The sequence below is a fragment of the Sinocyclocheilus anshuiensis genome, unplaced genomic scaffold (assembly GCF_001515605.1).
Source record: "Sinocyclocheilus anshuiensis isolate Anshui unplaced genomic scaffold, SAMN03320099.WGS_v1.1 scaffold48, whole genome shotgun sequence".
Classification (NCBI taxonomy): domain Eukaryota; kingdom Metazoa; phylum Chordata; class Actinopteri; order Cypriniformes; family Cyprinidae; genus Sinocyclocheilus; species Sinocyclocheilus anshuiensis.
The window spans coordinates 382408-404292 of NW_015554124.1; the positions used below are offsets into that span (position 1 = coordinate 382408).

The 21885-nt window shown below is 36.9% G+C and overlaps 1 protein-coding gene across 4 annotated transcripts in view; it reads left to right on the forward strand.

Moving 5' to 3' along the window:
• LOC107670115 (sodium/calcium exchanger 2-like) overlaps positions 1-21885 on the forward strand; it is a 110130-nt gene that overhangs the window by 73062 nt on the left and 15183 nt on the right. For 2 of the 4 annotated variants that reach the window (XM_016462609.1, XM_016462611.1), the window contains exons 2-5: positions 6944-7404; positions 15417-15554; positions 19330-19557; positions 20625-20969. In XM_016462609.1, coding sequence (XP_016318095.1) covers positions 7036-7404; positions 15417-15554; positions 19330-19557; positions 20625-20969 — 1080 coding nt within the window. In that variant the 5' untranslated portion in view covers positions 6944-7035. Of the gene's footprint in view, positions 1-6922; positions 7405-15416; positions 15555-16923; positions 16977-19329; positions 19558-20624; positions 20970-21885 lie in introns of those variants that run through there. The other 2 variants (XM_016462610.1, XM_016462612.1) reach the window with 2 other exon arrangements.

Genomic DNA, 21885 nt, shown 5'->3' on the forward strand with positions numbered 1-21885 from the left:
CATCAGACCATTTTTTAGCATCCACGCTCGTCAAGTATCAGGTGTTTTTCCATCATCAGACGCTCATCTGTTATCACACGTTTCTTGAAGAATCTAATGCTTTTCCATCATCAGACATTTTCAAGCATCTGGTGCTCTTCCATGATCAGATACTCTTCCGTTATCAGACGTTCTTTAAGCATCAGATGCCTTTCTGACATCAGAAGTTTTTTCAGGCATCTGACACTCTTCCAGCATCAGACGCTCGTCAAGCATCAGTTGTTCTTCCGTCATCAGACACTCTTCTGTTATCAGACATTTCTTCAAGATTCTGTTGCTCTTCCATCATCAGACATTTTTTCAAGCATCTGACGATCTCCCAGCATAAGACCCTTTTCAAGCAACAGATGTTCTTCCGTCATCTGATGCTTATCTGTCATTAGACAATCTTCCATCATCTGATGTTTTCAAGAATCTGATGCTCTTTCTTCATCAGATGCTCTGCCATTATCAGAGCATTAGACGCTCTTTCATCATCAGGTGTTCTTCAAGCATTAGATGCTCTTCTGTCATCAGATGTTTTTTAAGCATCACATGCTCTTCCATCATCAGACATTCTTCAAGTATCAGGCTTTCTTTATAATGTGTGTCTCTTTAAGCATCAGACACTTTTCCAGCCTCATGTCTGTAAAGCCATCATCAGATACAGCTCTAATCAAATAGAGTGTTTCAGCTTTATGGGTGGGAGAAATGAAGCAACCGTTCACTCTCTAAGATGGAATCTACGGCCTTCTCAAATCACATCACCATCTGTGTGTGTGTGTAGGTGTGTCTCAGAAAGAGACTGTTCATAGATTGCATTATAAATTACATTTTTGAAGGCCTTATAAAAAATAAGTGCAAAAGAGTTAGAATTTGAGTGTGTGTATATCTATATCGATATCAAGTGTAGTGCTCCGTTTGGATGCGTACAGCTTGTAAGAATTAATGAAGGAACATCAGGGTTTTCCCAGAAGCCTTAGAAGAATCAGAGGAAACCGCTTCTCATTTAAATGACCTGAAATAAAGTTAGAACACGATCGCTTGGGACATTAGCTGCTTGTTCTCTGTGTTTTATAAACACTGCAGTCGCTGCCAAATAAAATGATTGAATAGCCAAACAGTTCAGAGGAACAAATAACTGTGTAATGTCTGGATGTGCACAGGCTCAAGGGCCGGGCACACAGATTTTAAGAATGCAAAATTATTTCAGACCCTGCAATATAGACAGAAGGATATGATGTCATGCTCCAGGGCTTCTGTTTTGAATAAATAATAAAATAGAATAAATTAACAATGTTAAAATATCTAATTCTCTCCAGTTTTCAGTGGCTCTGCCAACCATGCAGCTCTTTTTCTGTAATTTAATATTTAATTTAAGAGTTTGCATTCTTCTTAACTTCTTGGTTGTGCAAAACCACCAAAATAAGAGGTTGCTGCATGTTTAATTTTTAGCCAAAATCCTCTGTTGTTCTTTTCACACCACAGATTAGACGAATATTGTGTGCATATGCTTGTGCATATTGAAAAAACACTATTCAGATGGAGATTAGTGATTAACGCACATGCACTGGGCTCTAGGAGAGAGAAATAAAAACAAGCTTGTATCAGGTCTCAATCCCATTTCTTTCTTCCTATAATTTCCTACTGTCTTTATCAACAAAAGCTGCAAAATCAGGCATTATTCACAGCTTTTGTGCACATAAATTTGACTCAGAAGTAAACAGAAAGCATGTTCCTTCCATCCTTCATCACAGACTCCTTTAGCAACGATAAAATGCTGTTAGAGTATTGTCTTCTTGTACTCGAAAGGTCAAATTAGGTTACGAGTCCCAATTCAGCAACGTAAAATGTCACAGAGGGTTTTTAAAGCACACAGTAAATGTGTACCGACATGCTCAGTGATGCACGCCGGGCCTGTAGCTTTCATTTGGACAGCGGCCCTGATGTCTGAAGGGAGGAATGAGATTTCATCTGGATAAGTTCCATAGAGGAAATTTCCTGGTTAAATGCATAGTATGTCAACACGTGTAATGTTTAGTATTGATTATACTTTAAAACAGTTCAGAATAGTTGCATATTTAAAAATCTTTGGTTATGCATGCATTTTTATTTTTTTATATTTTATGTGAAAACACAGTCTGTAGACAAAGCTTAAAGGGATAGTTCACCCAAAAATGAAAATTCTGCCATTAATTACTCACCCTCATGTCGTTCCAAACCCGTAAGACCTTTGTTTTTCTTTGCAACACAAATGAAGATATTTTGGATGAAATCCAAGAGCTTTCTGACCCTCCATAGACAGCAACGCAACTGAAATGTTCCCAGGTCCAGAAACGTAGTAAGGACATCGGTAAAATATTCCATGTGACATCAGGGGTGCAACCGTAATTTTACGAAGCTACGAGAATACTTTTTGTGCGCAAAGAAAACAAAAATAACGACTTTATTCAACAATTCTTCTCCTTCTCATCCCATCTGCTGTGGCGTGCCGCCATTGTGGAGAGAGTATCGCGAACCATGCGCTTGCGTACTCTTCATGTGAACGACACATGGACTATAGATGTCCTTGCTACGTTTCTGGGTCTGGGAACAGTTCAGTTGCGTTGCTGTTTATGGAGGGTGAGAGAGCTCTCGGATTTCATCAAAAATATCTTAATTTTTGTTCCGAAGATGAATGAAGGTCTCACTAATTATTTAACTATAATAACCCTGTTGCATAATGCATTGTTTTTCTGTTTCTTAATAATAAAATTAACATTAATACATTATAACAAGAGTGCCTCCTCAAGGCACAGAGTGAAAAATACACAGAAGACTAACAAGAAGATGCATCAGTGCATAAAAAAGATCCAGTAATGCACAAGCTACAAAATGGACTGCCAATGGGAACTGGTTTCAGGCTGGATTTAATAGCAGATGAGTCTATAATGACTGTTTGTGTAGTCTGTAATGACTCTGGGTAGTGAGTTTTGGGGTGTGAAAGGAAAAGGCCTCAGGTTTCTCATTGCTGCACATATTTATCAGATGACTCAAGGTCAGCAGCTGAAATGAGCCATGGCTGAGTGTTTCCGGAAAGCATTTTGGTAAAATAAAGAATTGTGTTTTGCCTTGCCATGGCTTAAGTGCTCTATCAGTGCTAGTTTGAATAGTTGCATGTAACTTGCTTACGTAAGAGTGAACTTCTCAATCTGTTTGAGAATAGCCTGTAAAGAAATGCTGCATCAGTGTGTGTGTGTAATATGTGTGCTGTGGTTAGTGCACACTGGCTTTGGCATGTGAGTGCACTTGCTGAAACAGCTAAATGGATGAATCACTGCGCACATGGGAATGTTTGTATGTGTGACAGAGGAGAGAGAGAGAGAGAGAGAGAGAGAGAGAGAGAGAGAGAGAGGATGCATTATGGTGATTCTCTTGAAAACATATCAAGGTCCCAATTTTAAAATAAAAATATAAGCCTGTTTTAATGGAGTAGTTCACCCAAAAAATAAATGAACATTTGCTGAAAATGTACTTGCCCTTATGTCATTCAAGATGTGGATGAGTTTATTTCTTTATCAGATCAGATTTGGAGAAATTTAACATTCCATCACTTGCTCACCAGTGGATCCTCTGCAGTGAATGGGTGCCATCAGAATGAGAGTCCAAACAGCTGATAAAAACATCACAATAATCCACAAGTAATCCACACCACTCCAGTCTATCAATTAACATCTTGAGAAGTGAAAAGCTGTGTGTTTGTAAAAAAATAAATCCATCAAGACGTTTATTAATACCAGTCCTCTATCCATAATATACCATATTATTATATACCATATACCTCTATCCATCTTTCTCTCTTTTTCGTCTCGTCTGAACCAAGAGAGAAATCTGCACCATTTACAAGCAAAAACAGTTCTAAACAAATATGTGAGTGGATTTTAAATTTGAGAGGACAACAGGGAATGGACCTTTTCACTGGAGGAAGAGTAATTATGGATTATGGACGAGTATTTAAGATAGATACAACGGTTTGAGGTTAAAACGTCTTAATGATGTATTTGTTTTTTACAAACACAGATTATCACTTCTCAAGATGTTAACTGGTGTGGTGTGGATTACTTGTGGATTATTGTGATGTTTTTATCAGCTCTTTGGACTCTCATTCTGACGGCACCCATTCACTGCAGACGATCCATTGGTGAGCAAGTGATGTGATGCTACATTTCTCCAAATCTGCAAAAAATATACTATATATATATTCCTACAAATTTTTTTTTTATATATTATATATTTATTTATTTATTTAAAAAGTACTAAAAGCTGACTTAATTTTATTTTTTAAAAATTAAAAAAAAAAATGTCCTGATGATTTTGAGGCGAGTTGAAGTTTCATCCAAATATTTGCAATTTCCAAATATTTTTTTTTTACTGACTTTCTGACTGTCTTTCTGCTCCATTTTTTTTTATGATGGATCACACTCACCAACCCTTTGCAGGGTTGCTATGGAAACGTCCCGGTTGTGGGGGGAATATCTATGAGCCGGACCCCAATACTGATGCCCAACTCTTTCTTTCTCCTTTTAATGTGCTTTATTAGCATGCTAAACATTGCAAAAACATCTGCATACATTATACTCAAACCTATTCAATTGCATTCAGTTTTTCAGTGTCTATCATTCAATATTCTCATATGCAGCTCACTCATCTGAAATCTCCAAAGCATCTGTTTTATACCTCCCTTAATGTGCCGTTTTAAAAGAAACATGAGTTCCGCGCAGGTTTCGTCCCTGAGCCCGTTTTGCAGCAGAAACAAACACAGCTTCTGCATCCTGGTTATTTTAGCTCATATTATGACTCAGTCTTTGCCAGGCTCCTATATTGGGAGGATTCGTTCTCTGCAATTGACAAGCCTGCAGTCATACGAATGGCATTACGTCAGGAGAGAGAGATGCTCTGGTAATGAGGGGAAATGATGGGGTAACCCACTAACCTCCGTGCAACCCGTCACTGCATGAAACCCGAGCACAAAGCCGCTCTGTCTGTCTGTTTAGTATTCTGAGCAAGAGCAGAGAGAGCAGCTCAAACTTTGTTTCAGACACAGAGCTGCTCTGTGATGGAATAAGGCCATTTAGATGGAGACAATAGGAGGAAAAAGAAGGACGAGTGAGTATGGATAGCGTGCTCTGAATTTAGAAACAAGTGTCTGTAAAATTATATTTAAAGAGAGAGCGAGCAGGCGCCCACTCTCGCTCGCTGTTGTGCTACAGATCAGCATTAGATTGAGAGTGTGCTTGCTGGAAAGAAAAACAACCCTATAAGTCTCAAAATAGCGCTCAGATGTCTGCTGTCAGATTGCTCAAAGTTTGCTCTTTCAAAGCTCATGAGAATTAATGGCGTGGTTTGTAACTTTGTCTCAAATGTTTCTCCTGAAATGTCTTGGTAGTACTAAACAATGTTTTATTGTTCACTAAAGCTATAACTATTAAAATAATTGTTGGTAATTGAAATAAAGATAGTAAACTAAATAAAAAGTGTTTTATTGTTCACTAAAACAATAACTTTTAAATTCATCTTCAGTAAGTGAAATAAAGCTATTAATAAACATAAATATTAGAAATTAAACTTAAACGTATAAAGCATTGAAATGTTTTATTGTGTTAAAATCATCTTCAGTAAGTGAAATAAAGATGTTAAAAAACATAAATATTAGAAATGAAACTTAAATGTATAAAGCACTAGAAATGTTTTATTGTTCACTAAAACTATAACTGTTAAAAAACATTTTTCGTAATTGAAATAAAGCTAAAATAAAAAAAAAAGAAATATATTAGATATAAAAAATTAAACGTAAAAGCTAGAAATGTTTTATTGTTCACTAAAAGAAGTGTTTTATTGTTTACTAAAACTAAAACTATCAAGAATTTTTGGTAACTGAATAAAGTTGATAAAATAAATATATTAGATGAAAAACTTAAATTACTTAATGTTGCCTTGGAAACTAACTGAAATAAGTTCTAAATAAATAAAAATAAGTATTACACTTACTAAAACTGAAATTATAAATGAAAGCTATATAAAATAAAATTATATATATATATATATATATATATAATATTAAAAAATCTAAATATGAATATTTTATATAATATTAATACTATTGTATAAACAATACTAAAAATACACTATAAATAGTTGGGAGAATGTGACAAGAAATGCTTGAATTCATATCAAAATCAGTCATATGAAGGAAAATGCTCAAATGAGATCTTGCAAATATCAAATGTCCCCCTAGACAACAATAAGATCCAAATGAGAACAAATTGACATATTTTCTTCTAGGAAAATAAAAAAATCTCAGGTATGAGATCTCAGTAATGTGCGTGTATTTGCCAAGATATCAAAGTCTGAAACAAAAGTCGAATATCTCAATATCAACTCAAACATTTTGTCATCAATTCTTTCTTATCCACATTCATTTTAAAACTCTAATCTTTTCATGTTCATCCACAATTGTTTCAACTGCTTTTTTTCTTCTCTTGCGTAGCTAATAAAAGCCTCGCATCCACAGATGTCCCTCTACACTTATTTCATTGTTATTTGTCTCAAAGGCTCAATGTCCTGTTGCTAAGCTCTTAAAAAACATCACGTCCATCATCATCAGCAATAAGTTGATGTCCTTGTAACCATGCTTCACCTCAAGAAAGCAATCATTTTCATTGCCTACGCAGCCTTTTATTCTACCAAGGTCTGTTTCTGCATCTCACATATTTTTTTATAATCACCTACTTGATTTACTCCACTATAAAAGCGAGCTGTACAGAGCTGCAGCCTGGAGATATTTATGTTGGATTGTGAGCGCTGCGTAAGATTTGTTTTTCTGCTGATGATATTTACAGATGCATTTTCATGGTTTCTCCTCTTTTCTTCACTCTTTTCTTTCCAGGTCCCCTGGTGGGCTGGTTCCTCTCCGTCTTGCATCACCTCCTTTATTTCTTCTCCTCCTCTGAACTCTGAAGCCCATTGAGGAGCGAGGTCATGGCACCGTTTTCCTCTCCCATCCTCCTCCTGTCTCTCATCCTCGTCCTTTCTCTGCCTCCATCCTGTTCTCCTGAATCCCAGCGGGAAGAACCGTCTCTCCAGCCCTCCGTCGCTCCAGAAGCTCCATCAGAACTTTACAGTAACCTGACCGATGACAGCGACGGCGCTCCACCGAACAAACGGTGCAACGAACTGGTGGAATGCAACCCTGGAATCATCCTGCCCGTGTGGAAGCCCATCAATCCCAGCCTGGGAGAGCAGATTGTCCGGACCGTCGTGTATTTCGTCTCTCTCATGTACATGTTTCTGGGAGTGTCCATCATCGCTGATAGGTTCATGGCATCTATAGAGGTCATCACGTCACAGGTGGGTCTCTTGTCTTGTAGTTATTGGCTAATTTTATTCACAGGATCAGACAAAAAGGTACAAAAACTTTCAGAAAAAAGGTACAAAAGCTGTTAGACACATTTACCCCTAAAAGGTGCATTTTAGTACTAGGATTGGGTATCGAGAAGCAGTTCCAAATTTCCAAGAACTGTGGATTCTATAAGACATGCGCATTTTGATTCTTTGGTGTGCATTTGAATGTGTTTTTAAGCATAAAAAGATGCGAAAGAGAACACTTTGGCACTCTCATATAGTGCGCAAATGCTGAACCGAGTTCTCTTGAGGGTTGTCTTGCACTTGAATAGACAAATACACACAAAATTATGTCAGCTATCCTCATAAACACCATGTGTAACAGTATATTGGATCTGTGCATTGGGTCTTAAAGTGACAGCAGCCTAATATTCATGTTGCCATCTGTTTTATAAATGTTAATCAAAGAACAAAGGGAAAAGAAAATCACTCACTGATCTTGACTGAAGAACTTTAATAAGGATCCCTCTGTATTTTATTTATACAGTAGAAAGAAAACTATGCAGTGTTATTTTACATTTGATTACATTTGATTTCATTTTCTGTACCTGAACTTTGAGTTGTATTTATTTGTGCTTTTGCTAGTTCGTTTTTTTGTTGTTGTTGTGCTTGTTATTATTTTATTACAGACAGTGTACTTATCTCTAATAATGTTTGAAATCTATATAAGTTAGTCTAGCTGTTTTTGCTGTGGTTTTGTTGTTAAAACCATAGCCTGTTTTAACAAAGGCTTCTAAATGTATTTATGTTTTTACAATGTATTATACAAATTTGTATTTAATCATAAAACACAGAATCCCGCCAAAAATAGAATGAAAACAGAATATAGAGAAGACTAAAATAGATTTCATGGGGTCCTAAATTATTCCTAATTTGTAGAGTTTAAACAAACAAGTCATGTTTGCATTCATTCTCTAGGTCTAAGACATTTGAAAAGCATTTCCTTCTTCATTAATGGTAAATGAAAATTGTGATAAATATCAATTTCGCAAGATATGGGAAAAATATTGTGGTAATATTTTTGTCTATATCGCCCAGCCCTACCTTAAAGATGCTCATTAGTACCTTGTGAAAGGATACCACCCCAGTCACAGCTTTTGTACCTTTTTTTCTGAGAGTGGAGTTCTCGTCTACAAGCATGGTGGCTTTATGAGGCAGGAAATTAAGATTTATGTTGAATTTTCCACGGTAAACAGGTTATAATGCCTCAATTTAGAAGTGAATTGACCAGTACTAAATCATTTGACATAATCTTGGATGTTTTATTGTTGGGTTCATTAACTGAACATTTTGTGCATAACTGTTTAATTTATAATTTGTTGAAGAAATGGCTCATAGTTTCCTTATTTTTATGCATGCTCATGTCCTTCCAAACCCAGATGCTGTTATGTTTTTGCAAAATTAGCTTTTTATAGCATCCTCCTGCAAAATGAAGAATATTAACCAGTTGAAAGTGAGCATAGCTATCAAGAAAGGACAAAAACATTGTAAAAGTGTGATAAAGTAGTCTGTTTTTATGTCTTCTGAAACTGGGATGGTGGTGGTGGCAATGCCAAGGTCATGGGTTCGAATCCTTTGGAACACATGATCTGATAAAATGCACACACTGAATAAAATGTATAGTAAGTTGATTTGGATAAAAGTGTCTGTCAAATGCCTAAATGCTTAAATGTAAATTTAAGTTGGTATTCACTGAAAGTTCGCTCCATTATGCATGTTTAAACTGGTGCATTTGGTCATGACATTTGTACAAATGTATACAATTATACTGAATAATATCCTCATGCAAAGCAATCATATGACTTTAGAATACTTAGTAGGCTATATAGGTAGTGCATGAGCCATATGGACAATTTTATTTTATGATTTATTTGATGTTTTTGGAGCTTGACAGCCCCTCTGGACTGTTTTTTATGAAAAAAAGCTGAGTGAAGATTCATGAAAAGTTTTGCAAACTGCATGCTGGTTTGGAGCGACATGAGGGTGAGTTACCAATGACAGGATTTTCTGTTTTGGGTGAACTCTTTCTTTAAAAGCGTAACCTTCACCAGAGCTCAATTTAGCTAGTAATCGCTGTTATTAAAATAAAAACAATCGTGACCGTTTCTGCAGCCTCTGAATGTTTAATAGATGCAAATGCTTGCAGTGAGCTTGATGTTTTTTTCTTTCTTTCTGCTAAAATTACTGACTCGTCAACACTTGTCAAGGGTAGATCGCCTACTCTTATCACCTCCGCTGACTCATGCGCCATAAACCTGTCGAGAGAGGAAAATTTGCCAAAACGCTTTTAGAAAGGAGCCTAGTTTTCCTTTAGCTCTTTTATTTTGTCAGTAATTTAAGTTTATCAGCCAGAAAGTAAATAACAAACTCAAAATCTCTGGCTTTATACAGTATTACAAGGGATTTGAAATGTAGCCAGATGTAGGAAATGCACTGATTTTCACACAGCTAGCATCTTAACTCCAAAAAACTTTTATTAACAAACTTTTATAAACAAATCTGGAATACAGTAAAACAAAATTAGAAATGCTGCACCATCATGGCACAGTCACAAACATTTGCTTTCCAGTTTGTCAGTGTTGTTATTGTTAACTAAATCTGAAATAAAAAATAAACCTATATAAAGTAATAATAATAATAATAATAATCAGAATGGATTTGTGCTTCATCATCGTCGGCCTGTGCTTTATAACCAATTAAGCTAATCATTTATCACATAATAAACTGTATGTCAGGATTATGGACCTGTTTTTCCCCTGTTTCTGTTTCAGTGTTCCCTTATTTGGTCATGTTCCTGTTCTCGTTGTCTCATTATTAGTTGATTCCCCGCACCTGTCTGTCCCTCATTAAGTTTAGTATAAATGTGTAGTCTGCCTCGTGTTTCCTGGTCGGGTCTTGTACGTCTTCCTTGTGCTCCGTGTCTCCCTGTTGGATTATTAAAGACTCTCGTTTTGTGAAATCTCCACATCTCCTCGTTCCTCCCGTAAGCAAAGCGTGACAGAAGACCCGACCGAAACAGTTATCTCCGTGTGTTTACCCTCCGTTTTTGTTTCTGTTTTTTTCCCTCAGTGTTTTGTTTCCGTTGTGTTTTCCATGGATCCCCTCTCCTGTCCGGAGTACCTCCTCCTCCTGCTGGAGCAGGGGGAGAGATCGCTCGAGGGCCATACTAGACTGTTCCTGGTCCTCGCTGCTCTAACCAGCTACCCGGACGATGCGTTCTGTATGTTCTACGATGCCAGTTTAAACATCTCGTGCAGAGCGCTGTCGTCCGAAGATGGTCCTCGAGCAAATTTTGCCGCCTTTGTGCAGTGCCACACCGGACCCAGTGCCCAGCCCACCATCTTCCGCTGTGCGGAGCGCATGCCCGAGCCCACCGCTGACGGAGAGCCGGAGCCCGCCGTGACTGACGAGCCATCGCCGTGTGCGGAGCTAAAGCCAGAGCCCACCGATGACGGAGAGCCAATTCCCGCCGCGATCTATGAGCCAGTGCAATGCCGAGCGACTGAGCGGAGGATCGCCCCGGAAGTAGAGCCCAAGGCGTCAGACCAGGTGCGAGAGCCGGCGACAATGCCCGCCATGAGGGAGAAAGCCGTGGACGGTGTGAGCGCGGAGAGGAGCTCTGCCCCCTGCACCGCGGCTGAGGGTGAGCTGTGTATGGTGCGGCGACTGTGCCACACACAAGAGGAGAGGGCTCCCGTTCCTAAGTTCTGGCCTGAAAGCCCGGAGGCTCACAAATGCCCACGCTCCCACCCGCTCCTGCCTCCTCCTCCGCTGTCGTCTGGCAGCCCTTCTGCTCGCCCTCAGCCCACTATCTATGTGGTGCGAGCTCTGCGGGACTGCCATCCTCCATCGTCGTCCATGTCTCCTAGCTCCATCCTCTCCGCCATGGCCCGGCAGTCCACTAGCTCCGCCAGGCTCCCTTGTTCCTCCGGCTCCGCCTTGGTCTGGCGTCGACCATCCTGCACCTCAGGACTCCACTCCTCCGGCTTCGACTCGTCCCTTCGTCTCTCCGGCTCCATCAGGCTCCTTCATCCCCTCGGTGGCTCCTCAGTCCTCTATCGCTCCGGCTCCTCCACGGCCTCCCAGATCCACGTCTTCGCGTCAGTCGCCGCCGCCATATGCTCCGCCTAGGACCTCCGGGTCCTCCCCGTCGCCCTGGCTCATCGGCTCTCTGTCTCCTCCTCGGGCTCCTCCTCCACCTGCTCCGCCGCCGTCGGTCGGCCCCCTGGAGTCGTCAGCCCTTCCTCCACCATAGCTCCTCCCTCCATCGGCTCCACCGTGGGCCGCCATCATGGCTGCTGCCTGGGTCTGGGTCTCCTGCTCCAGGGTCGCCTCCCTGGTCTCTGTCTGCCGGCCCCCTCCCGGGTGCCCGTCCTCCTCCCGAGCCTCCTCCTTAGTTCCCACCCGTTCCCCCCTCTGTTGTTCTACGACGCGAGGATGTGCCTTCTGGGAGGGGGGCGATATGTCAGGATTATATACCTGTTTTGCCCCTGTTTCTGTTTCAGTGTTCCCTTATTTGGTCATGTTCCTGTTCTCGTTGTCTCATTATTAGTTGATTCCCCGCACCTGTCTGTCCCTCAGGTTTAATATAAATGTGAAGTCTGCCTCATGTTTCCTGGTCGGGTCTTGTACGTCTTTTTTGTGCTCTGTGTCTCCCTGTTGGATTATTAAAGACTCTCGTTTTGTGAAATCTCCACGTCTCCTCGCCTCCTCGTTCCTCCCGTAAGCAAAGTGTGATACTGTATTACATTGGGTTTTAGGAGCATCTGAATTAGTATATAATGTCACATTCACATTTATAATCTTTAGTAGATAATCACAAACCCTGGGGAAATATACAAAAACCCTCAAAGTGTTGACACATTAATTCATTATGCATTGAGCTATTTTTTTGTATGTGTATTCAAATAAAAATCTAGTAAACTAAAACTAAAAACATAAAAAATAAATAAATAATTGTTTAAAATGAAATGAAATAAACATTAACTGAAATAACAAATAAAATAAAATATGAAAAATTAGTACTAAAATAATTAAAGTGAAATAAAAAATTAATACAACTATACATGTATATTAAAAAATTAATCAAAATTATAATCAAAAACAATTACACAGCAAAATTACTAAAACATTGGATACAATTAAAAATGGAAAAAATAAAAGCATTCAAAATATTAATAAAAACTATGATAGTATGTAACTGATATTAAAATAACAAACAAAATAACATACAAATTTTCTTAAAACACACTTGTGGTGTTTCAGATCAAATGACCAGACTAAACATTTTTTTTATTGTAATACAAAATACAAAACCTGTGCTAACTGAAAGAAATTAAGTTGAAAAAAAGATTGAATTCAAGATTTGGTGATAATGTAGCATAACTAGAGATTTTGCAAACCTCAAATTAGGTAAAGGATTTTTAGCACACCAGGGTTGGCCAACATAGATCTTTTATGAGGAGCCAGTGGCTCTCTTTCTCTCTGCGGTGAGTAAATCAGCCTTTCGTCCTTTGCAAAATCAAAGCCAACAGCTTTGAGTCTACCTCATTAATCAAAACGTCCCTTAGAAACAAGCCTCATGCACCCTTGTCAAAACATGAGGACGCGTCTGCAGATTCGCGGTGAATGCAAGTGTGAAATGGCACCAGAGATGTACAAAAATAGTCAGGACATGTTAGCGAAGGAAGGACACAAAAAAGTGTTGTAGAGAGTGTGTACCACATGGCCTCGTGCACACAGCTAATATTTGGAAACATCTCTGAACTGTTTATTATGTTAAGATGTGCACATGTTGAGCATGCCAAAACTTACCATCATAAGTGTTTTTGCTGTCTGAATCCATTAAACAAGATCAGAATTGGTGCATATTAGCACTGACGATGCACACTGTGCAACTCTTGAGTCATAAAGAAAATAAAAGAATCCAGCATCAGTGCTCTGTGTCCTTTCTTGCTTTGAGTCATCTCATCTATCCGTGCACAGACCGCTTTAGATGCATCATTGTGAGCAGCAGTCACTGTTTCTAATATGCAGGTTGCAAATTATTAAAGGAAAAGCATTTCCAGCTCTGGATCAGAGGCTGCACCACACATACTTTAGAGCCTCCAGGCTGAAAAACTACGCTTGAACTCTTCCATCTCAAAAGAAACAACTGAACCATAACAGTTTGACTGACTCTAGGTGCAATGAAAGTCTTAACAATAAAAACACAATGCCAGAATTACGAACCCTGACAGCAAACCGGCGCTTCAGGAGCGTTATTGAGTTGTGGAGAGTGAGTGTGCTGGTTGTCTGTGCCTGAGGGTTTTGATACAGTTTGGCATCGTTTTACTAGACTGGAAAACAAAAAGAACTTTGCCATAGTGCACAGAAAAAAAATTGCAGCCTTCTGCCATAAAATGACTGCTTTAGGACTAGTGATGACCCTCAACCAACCATTAGCAATCATACGACTGAACAAATCGATGTCAAATCAACCAAATTTCAGAAACTTCCCTGGCCCAAAGTTTAGAGGTTAGTTAATATTTTTCTGGTGAAAGCCAAAATATTTATTGCCATGGATTAATATTTATTAAGTAATCCAGTATTTTGTAGAGGGGGGTCAAAATGGCAGTTTTCACCTGAGCTTTGAAGCCAAATTACAGGTGGGGGGAAAATTACTTTTCAACATCATTATTTTATTTGATCATTATTTTAGTTTTTTAATAAAATATGTTGACTTTTGCCGTCTTTGTTGCTTTATATGCCAGTGGTAACAGTTCAAAAATGGGAAAAATCACGTTTTGTGTTTTTTCACCAAAGTTTCAATGTCTATAACTCAGGAAGTATTAATGATGTCTCAATATCCATTTAGATTCTAATTGTTAACAGACTTGTCTTGTGGTATCTTCTTTCTTATGGTTCATTTCCAGAGATACAAGGATCTCAATGCGGCATCAGATGTAAATTGTACACATTTTCAGTGGTCAAAAACCAGATCAATTTTAGTTGATACTTTTTCTAAAGAGGAATATCTGAAGAATAAATAATGTTGAAACAAGAAATGTGTCTTCTTTCACACTGTCAAAACAATTGCATCCAAAAATATTATTTTTTCACAGTTTGCAAGCCTGTAACTCAAGAAATTTACATTCTGGTTCTTAACAAACTTTTCTTTGGCAATATACTGCACATTTTTAAGGCCCTAAATGGTTCATTCCCGGAATTATTGGGATCTCATCGTTGCTCCATGAGTAAATTGTAAAATTGTGCACAATTTCAGTGGTCAACAACTAAATATGGATCACTTTGCATATAGCGGATTTATTTATTATTTATTTATTTTAAAAATGAATGTCTTAAGAACAAATACATTTGAAACTAGAAATGTATCTTGTTTCTCTCCATCAAAACAAAAAGGTGCCAAAAATGTTGTTTTTCCAAAGTCTGCATGCCTGTAACTCAAGAAGTATAAAAAGTATCTCAATATTCTTTTAGATTCTAATTATTAACAAACCTTTCTTTTAGTATGTTTATTTTTAAGGCCCTATATTGTTCAATCCCAGAGATATGGAGATCTAACTGCGGCTCTACGTGCAAATTGTTGAATTTTATGTATTTTCAATGGTCGAAAAAACAAATGTTTTCATAGAGTTGATACTTACTGTATTTAAAGAAGACTGTCTGAAGATCAAATAATGCTGAAACTAGAAATGTCCCTTTATATACAGGTGCATCTCAATAAATTAGAATGTCATGGAAAAGTTCATTTGCAATATATGTACTTATGTATTCACGAATGTTTCCATTTTCTGCTTACATTCAAATTTGAATGCCAATTCTGAATCCTGTTTGCTACGTTCATTCAAATCAGTCCTGAATGGTCCATGACCCTGCTGCTAAAACCTGTCAGGCTTTTACTTAGCAGTAATAACTAGCTGACTGCATTCTTAATATGTTACTCTCTGATCTCTCAGGAGAAAGAGGTGACCATCACAATGCCAAATGGAGAAACGTCAGTGGCCACTGTCAGAATCTGGAACGAAACCGTGTCCAATTTGACCCTGATGGCACTGGGATCATCCGCCCCTGAAATCCTCCTGTCGGTCATTGAGGTGGGTGAGACTTTAAATTGACAAAATGTACTAGTTGGGAAACCCTTTGTGACAATTAACCGCATAACCACTAATTACATTCACAGCAGATGGATAAACCCTCATTAGCGTAGCCTGAGGTTTTACTATTTCATTAGCAGCGTTACCACTCATAATTTAAGTGGTGCTTTGTCTGATCATTCCGTTTGTATCGAAGCATGATCCATCCATAATTTATAGTCTCGTGTAATTAAAATATACATTTTGTGGCTTTTAGCTTTGCCTTTTAGCTATGAGAACATACAGTCATTCATCTTGCTCACAAGGGCACAATTCTTTTTTCTAATACAATAAACTTTCTGAAGTGAGAAAGCCCTAATACTACCAGCTAATACTACTTAATACCATAAAAAACACACAACAAAATTACAGAAACTTTAAAATTAAAATAAAAACAGAAATATAAAAATGAAATCTAATTCAAAATTGAATGAAAACTATAATACACAGTATTTTTAATACATTTTTAATTTCCAATTAATACATTTCATAAATTAATTTTTAATGTAATAAATGAAACAAAGATTATTGGAGTATTTTTTATGTTAAAATACCATTTAAGTTTTTCTACTTTAAAAAGTTTCAGTCACAAAAATGTTTAATTCACTTGCTGTTTTCAGGGTTATTATAGTTAAAACTACTAAAAACATTTTTGTAACTTGAAATAAAATAAATATTAACTGAAAAAAATTAATATAAAAAACTTATTTTATTTCCGCTAGTTTTTAAAGTTCTCACTTTCATTTTGATGACTAAAACTAAAACTGCAATAAAAATGTAAAAAAACTCAAATGAATAAAATTGAAAATATAAAAATATAAACTAATTTAGAATATTTAAAGAAAATAGTCAAATAACACTGGCTGTTTCTTTGTGATTTGTTTGTAAAATTTACTAACAATTTCTGAGTGAAAATGGTTCCTTCTAATTTTATTTTTTTTTTTTTCAGTTTAGTACATTACTGATACAAAAATAACATTTATGTGACTTAAACTACACGCTATCGGGCATCTTAAACCAGTCTATGCTGGTTTGTCAGTCCTAATCTAGTTTTCTTGTCTGGATCCTGACCTGATTTTCTACTTTTAGAGGGGATTTCACTCTTTTTGTTGTTACTTTTTAGCTGGACACTTAATGTTTCAGTAGCCTGTAAAAACAGGACAACAAATTGTGTTTGTTAAACCATTTTGATAGGTTAAACAGCTTCTTGGCCCTTCAAGATGGAGATAGTTAGCATGACGCATGCTGTGTAAGATCTGGCCTGCAGACCGCAGCTCCCGCTAATGAGGGTCCAGATCATGTTTATTAATGAGACAGAAGTCTCCTGGTTCGTTCCTCGTCGTCCACCGCATGGAATCGACACGTCCGCAGTCTCAGATCTGTGTAAGTCTGCCATCGGACAACATTTAGCACGTCTAGCTGAGCTTTATTGCCTCACATTTGTCTCTCCACGTGGTTTGTCACTCTGCATCAGGAGATCTAATGTGTTAGGACATCCGTCAAGGGTTTCATGCACACAGCGGGATTATTGTTGTATGGCTAACGCATGTAAACAATGTAATCACAATGCATCGTTCATCTTGAGATATTGCAGTCTTCAGTGAAGGTGAAACAGTCAGGCAGAATATTCAGTGGATTTTTGGCATCAGAAGTGTGAAATCTCATTGCAAGCCCAGCTGGAAAGCAGGCGCGGGGTGAATTATCTGTTTGTCACAGACCAATCCCAAAGGCTCGCCGCTCTGTGCTGGTGTTGATATAGAGAGATATCAGTGATAGAGTCACACACGCTGATAACCAACACCTGCGTGCTTTTTATTTCATTCTATCTGTTTTATCTTACCCAAGGACATTCGCTTTGTTTTCAAGGATGTTCAGTGAATGTGACACATCTTGCAGGAGCATTGAATGCTATTGAATGTGAACAACAGCCACTGATCTGTGTTGAATGGTATATTATATTTCTGATGTTGAATGGAAAGTGACACAATCCGCCAGTTGTTTAATTGTTCTGACTGTTATTTCATTTAATTCAAGCTTTAAACACTGATGTGTTTGCATAGACTGAATGCTGCAACTTGGAAAGACTAAATTTACAACAAAATCAGACTTACAGCATCCAAAACTCAAGTTTTGCAGAGATTTGATGGCACTTTAACATGATGGCACATAATTAACATTAACTTTCAGGGAAATACAATGCAATCATCCTACACTGGATGATAGTAAAACGTTAACAGAGAACATAATGAATAATAATTTAATGCATTAATAATAAATAATAAATTATTACAACAACATAAAACAATGAATCATCTTGACTCTTCATAATCGTTCACCTTCACAACAACTCATAGCATTGTTTATCCTTCAACATTTGGTTGTTTTATTCACGCGTATACATCATATTCCAACATGCAGTCAGTGTTGTTATTGTTAACTAAAAACTATTTAAAAAAAATTGTATTAACTGAAACCTGAAAAACTGTAATAAAATACAAATATTAGATGAAAAACTTAAAAACTCTGAATGAAAATTAGAATTGTTGCATTTACCAGAAGTTTAACTTGAAGTACTAAAATTACTAAAATTTTAATAAAAACATTTTTTAATAAAAAAGTATTAAAACAGTTTTTCATCTAACTTATTAGATGAAAAACTTTAAAAACTGGAATGTTGCAAAGAAATTTGCATTTACAACAAGCTTAACTTAAAGTGCTAAAATTACTCAAACTTAAAGTTAAAAATAATAACAAATGTATTAAAAATTTTGTTTTTCTTAAAAACTTAAACAAGAATTAGAAATGTTGCATTTGTAACTAAGTGTAATAAAATAAGTAATGTGAAGTACAAAAAAAAACTCAATCTTGAATTAAAAAATATAAATATTTAAACAAATAAAAGTAATACATAAGTACATAACAAAATTGCTAAAACTTAAGTAAAAGTAAAACTGAAAATATAAGCTAATTTAAAATATTAATAAATAACTTGACCCTCAAACACTTGCACTCTATTCTATTTCTATGCTACTACTTTGTTTTCTTTTAATTAAAAAAAATCGACTCTCTAACGCTAGCATTCTCTATTCTTTTCTACTTGTTTTCTTTTTATTTATAAAAAATGACCCTCTAACACTAGTGTGACCCTCTAACTATTCTTTTTCTACTCTTTCGATTTGTTTTCTTTGTTTATTTAAAAAAATTACCCTCTAACACTAGCGTTCTCTATTCATTTTCTATTCTATCTACTTGTTTTCTTTTTATTAACTATAAAAAACAAACAAACAAACAAAAAAAAAACATGTACTGCATTAGACTAACCGAGATTTTCACAGCACTTACAGCACATATTATTGCTCTTTTGTTAGTTTTGACTGCTTCTATTGTCATCACTTGTAAGTCATTTTGGATAAAAGCGTCTGCTAAACGACTAAATGTAAATGTAACATTATAGGATATATAATACTAAAATAACACTGGTTTTAATCAATTGAAAGCTTTTATGTTTGCAATATGAGCAATAAATCATTTCTCTTTTATGTTAATTTAATTTTGTTTTAAACAATTGCCACGTAAAACACTTCACAACAATTTTGCCAGTCGCTTGGTTTCAATTTTTTGTTGCGTCACGCGGAGCAGCTCCGCCCACAGTGAAATCTCATTAGTCCAAATTCCATGTTAAGCATCAGATATGTTGTGATTGGCTGAGTTTGTCACATGTGTGTGTGTATTTCAGGTGTGTGGTCATGGGTTTGAATCCGGTGAGCTGGGTCCGGGCACCATCGTGGGCAGCGCTGCCTTTAATATGTTTGTGATTATTGGAATCTGTGTGTGGGTGATTCCTGATGGCGAGGTGAGGAAGATCAAACATCTGAGAGTCTTCTTCATCACCGCCTTCTGGAGTATCTTTGCTTACATCTGGCTCTACCTGATCCTGGCCATCATCTCACCTGGAGTCGTGGAGGTGTGTGTGTCTGTCTGTGTGTGTGTGTGTGTGTGTGTGTGTGTAAATGCTTTTCTGTATGAGAATGAATCTCACAAAACCTGTTAAGATTAGGTCTGGGTCACATTTCACCCCTTAAATGAACATCATGATTGACTTCTTTCAGTTTTAAAATGTGGACATCCATTTAGTTATATCCAAAGTAACATACAGCACATGCATATAATACAAAAAAAAATTAAACAGTTTTTTTTTTATAAAAAAAAATAAATAAATAAAAAAATCATATATATATATATATATATGTGTATGTGTGTGTGTAAATATAAATATATATGGTGGTGTGTGTTTGTATTGTGTGTGTGTGTGTGTGTGTGTGTGTGTGTGTGTGTGTGTTTGTGAAAGAAAATTAACCCTATTTTAGAATTGTGACATTATTTTCATGACAGTTAAGATAATCCAAAATCTCATTAGTGAATGGCTAAAAAAATATTTTTCTCATTACTGAAATGTGAAAAATAATGATATACAGTAATGAGAATCTAATGAGAATCGCCATTGAGAACATTGAGAATTACCGGAAAACCAAAGTAACTGTCTGGACACATTATGTTTATGAGAATTTGGCAGTGAAACGTGCATAAATGTAATGAAAATAATGAAAAATAGTGCCAAAAACATATTAACCTGCCTAAAAAGGACATTTTTTTAAAATGGAAAATATTAAATTTTTTTAAACTTGAAATGTGACCCAAAAATGTTTGTACAATATTTGCAAGTACAATATTTGTGTGACAAACAGTTTCTACTTTACCAAGTCACATAAAATGAGTATAAATGTTGTTTATCTACTGGTACTTCAGACAACAAGACCATATTGAGTCATCTGTAATGGTGAAGCAAGCTGGTACCATGCTGTTTGTCTCTGTCTCTTAAAGTTTAATGTAGCAAGTGCTTTTTGTTGTTGTTGTTTTTTTCTTTTTCTTTTTTTTTTTTGGCTTGCTGTGGTCTTTACTTTTCAAAGTCTGGTTTACTTTCTGTTTATCTGTTTACTTTGTGTTTGCTGTATTGACATGTGTGTGTTGTAGGTATGGGAAGCTCTGGTCACTCTCTGCTATTTCCCCGTTTGTGTGATTCTGGCCTGGATCGCTGACCGGCGCCTTCTTTTCTACAAATACATGTCCAAGCGCTACCGTGCCGACAAAAGGACAGGGGTTGTTGTGGAGACAGAGGGGGACATGACCCCCAAAGGTATGGAGATGATGATGGACGGCAAGTTTCCACTGAGGGGCGGAGCCGTAGGGATCGGCACACAGGAACATTGCCAGGATGGAACCGGCAACACAACAGGCACCATGGCAACTCTACCCAACTCCAACAGCACGACCGTTTACATGGATGGTGCCAAGGACCTGGACGAGAGCCGTAAAGAAGTGAGAAAAGACAAACACAGTCATTTAAACATAAACATTTATACATCAATACTCCCACGCATAGTCATAAATACAAGGAAGTTCACCTTGGTCCACATGTTTCTCATCCTGACAAACCGAGACACTGTACTAAAAAGTATGGTGATGGGAGGAAAAATTATTTCAATGCATTTACGTTCTCTTTTTAACTTTATACGTTTTTGCATTCCCCCAAAAAACTTCGCCTATCCCTATAAAGCCGAGAAACTTTGCATTTGCTCGCAAAATATTTGTGATAAAAAAATATGAGATTAAAAATATCATAATATAAAAATATAATAAAATAAAAATATGAGAAATTATATTTCAATGCTTTTGCATTCTTTCGCAAAATTGTTCCATTCTGAGTTTCTTTGAGGAACGCAACACTTTTTGCGAGACAATGCGAAAAGTTTTGCATTCAAATGCAAATTTCTCTGAGTAATGCAAGAGAATGCAATAACTTTGCAAGAGAATGCAATACTTCTGTGAAAGAATGCAAAAGCATTGAAATGCATTTTTTTCTTCCATCTCATATTTTTTCCATTACCATGCCCCATATTGTGCTCTGTGAAAAAATGTCCATAAAAGAAGTCCATATAGTTAAAGAGCTATATTCCAAGTCTTCTTAAAGGGGTCATATGATGTTGCTAAAAAGAACATTATTTTGTGTATTAGGTGTAATGAAATGTGTTTATGCGGTTTAAGGTTCAAAAAACACATTATTTTCCACATACTGTACATTATTGTTTCTCCTCTATGCCCCGCCTTTCTGAAACACGTCGATATTTACAAAGCTTATCGGTCTGAAAAGCGAGGTGTGCTCTGATTGGCCAGCTATCCAGTACGTTGTGATTGGCCGAATACCTCAAGCGTGTGACGGAAATGTTACGCCCCT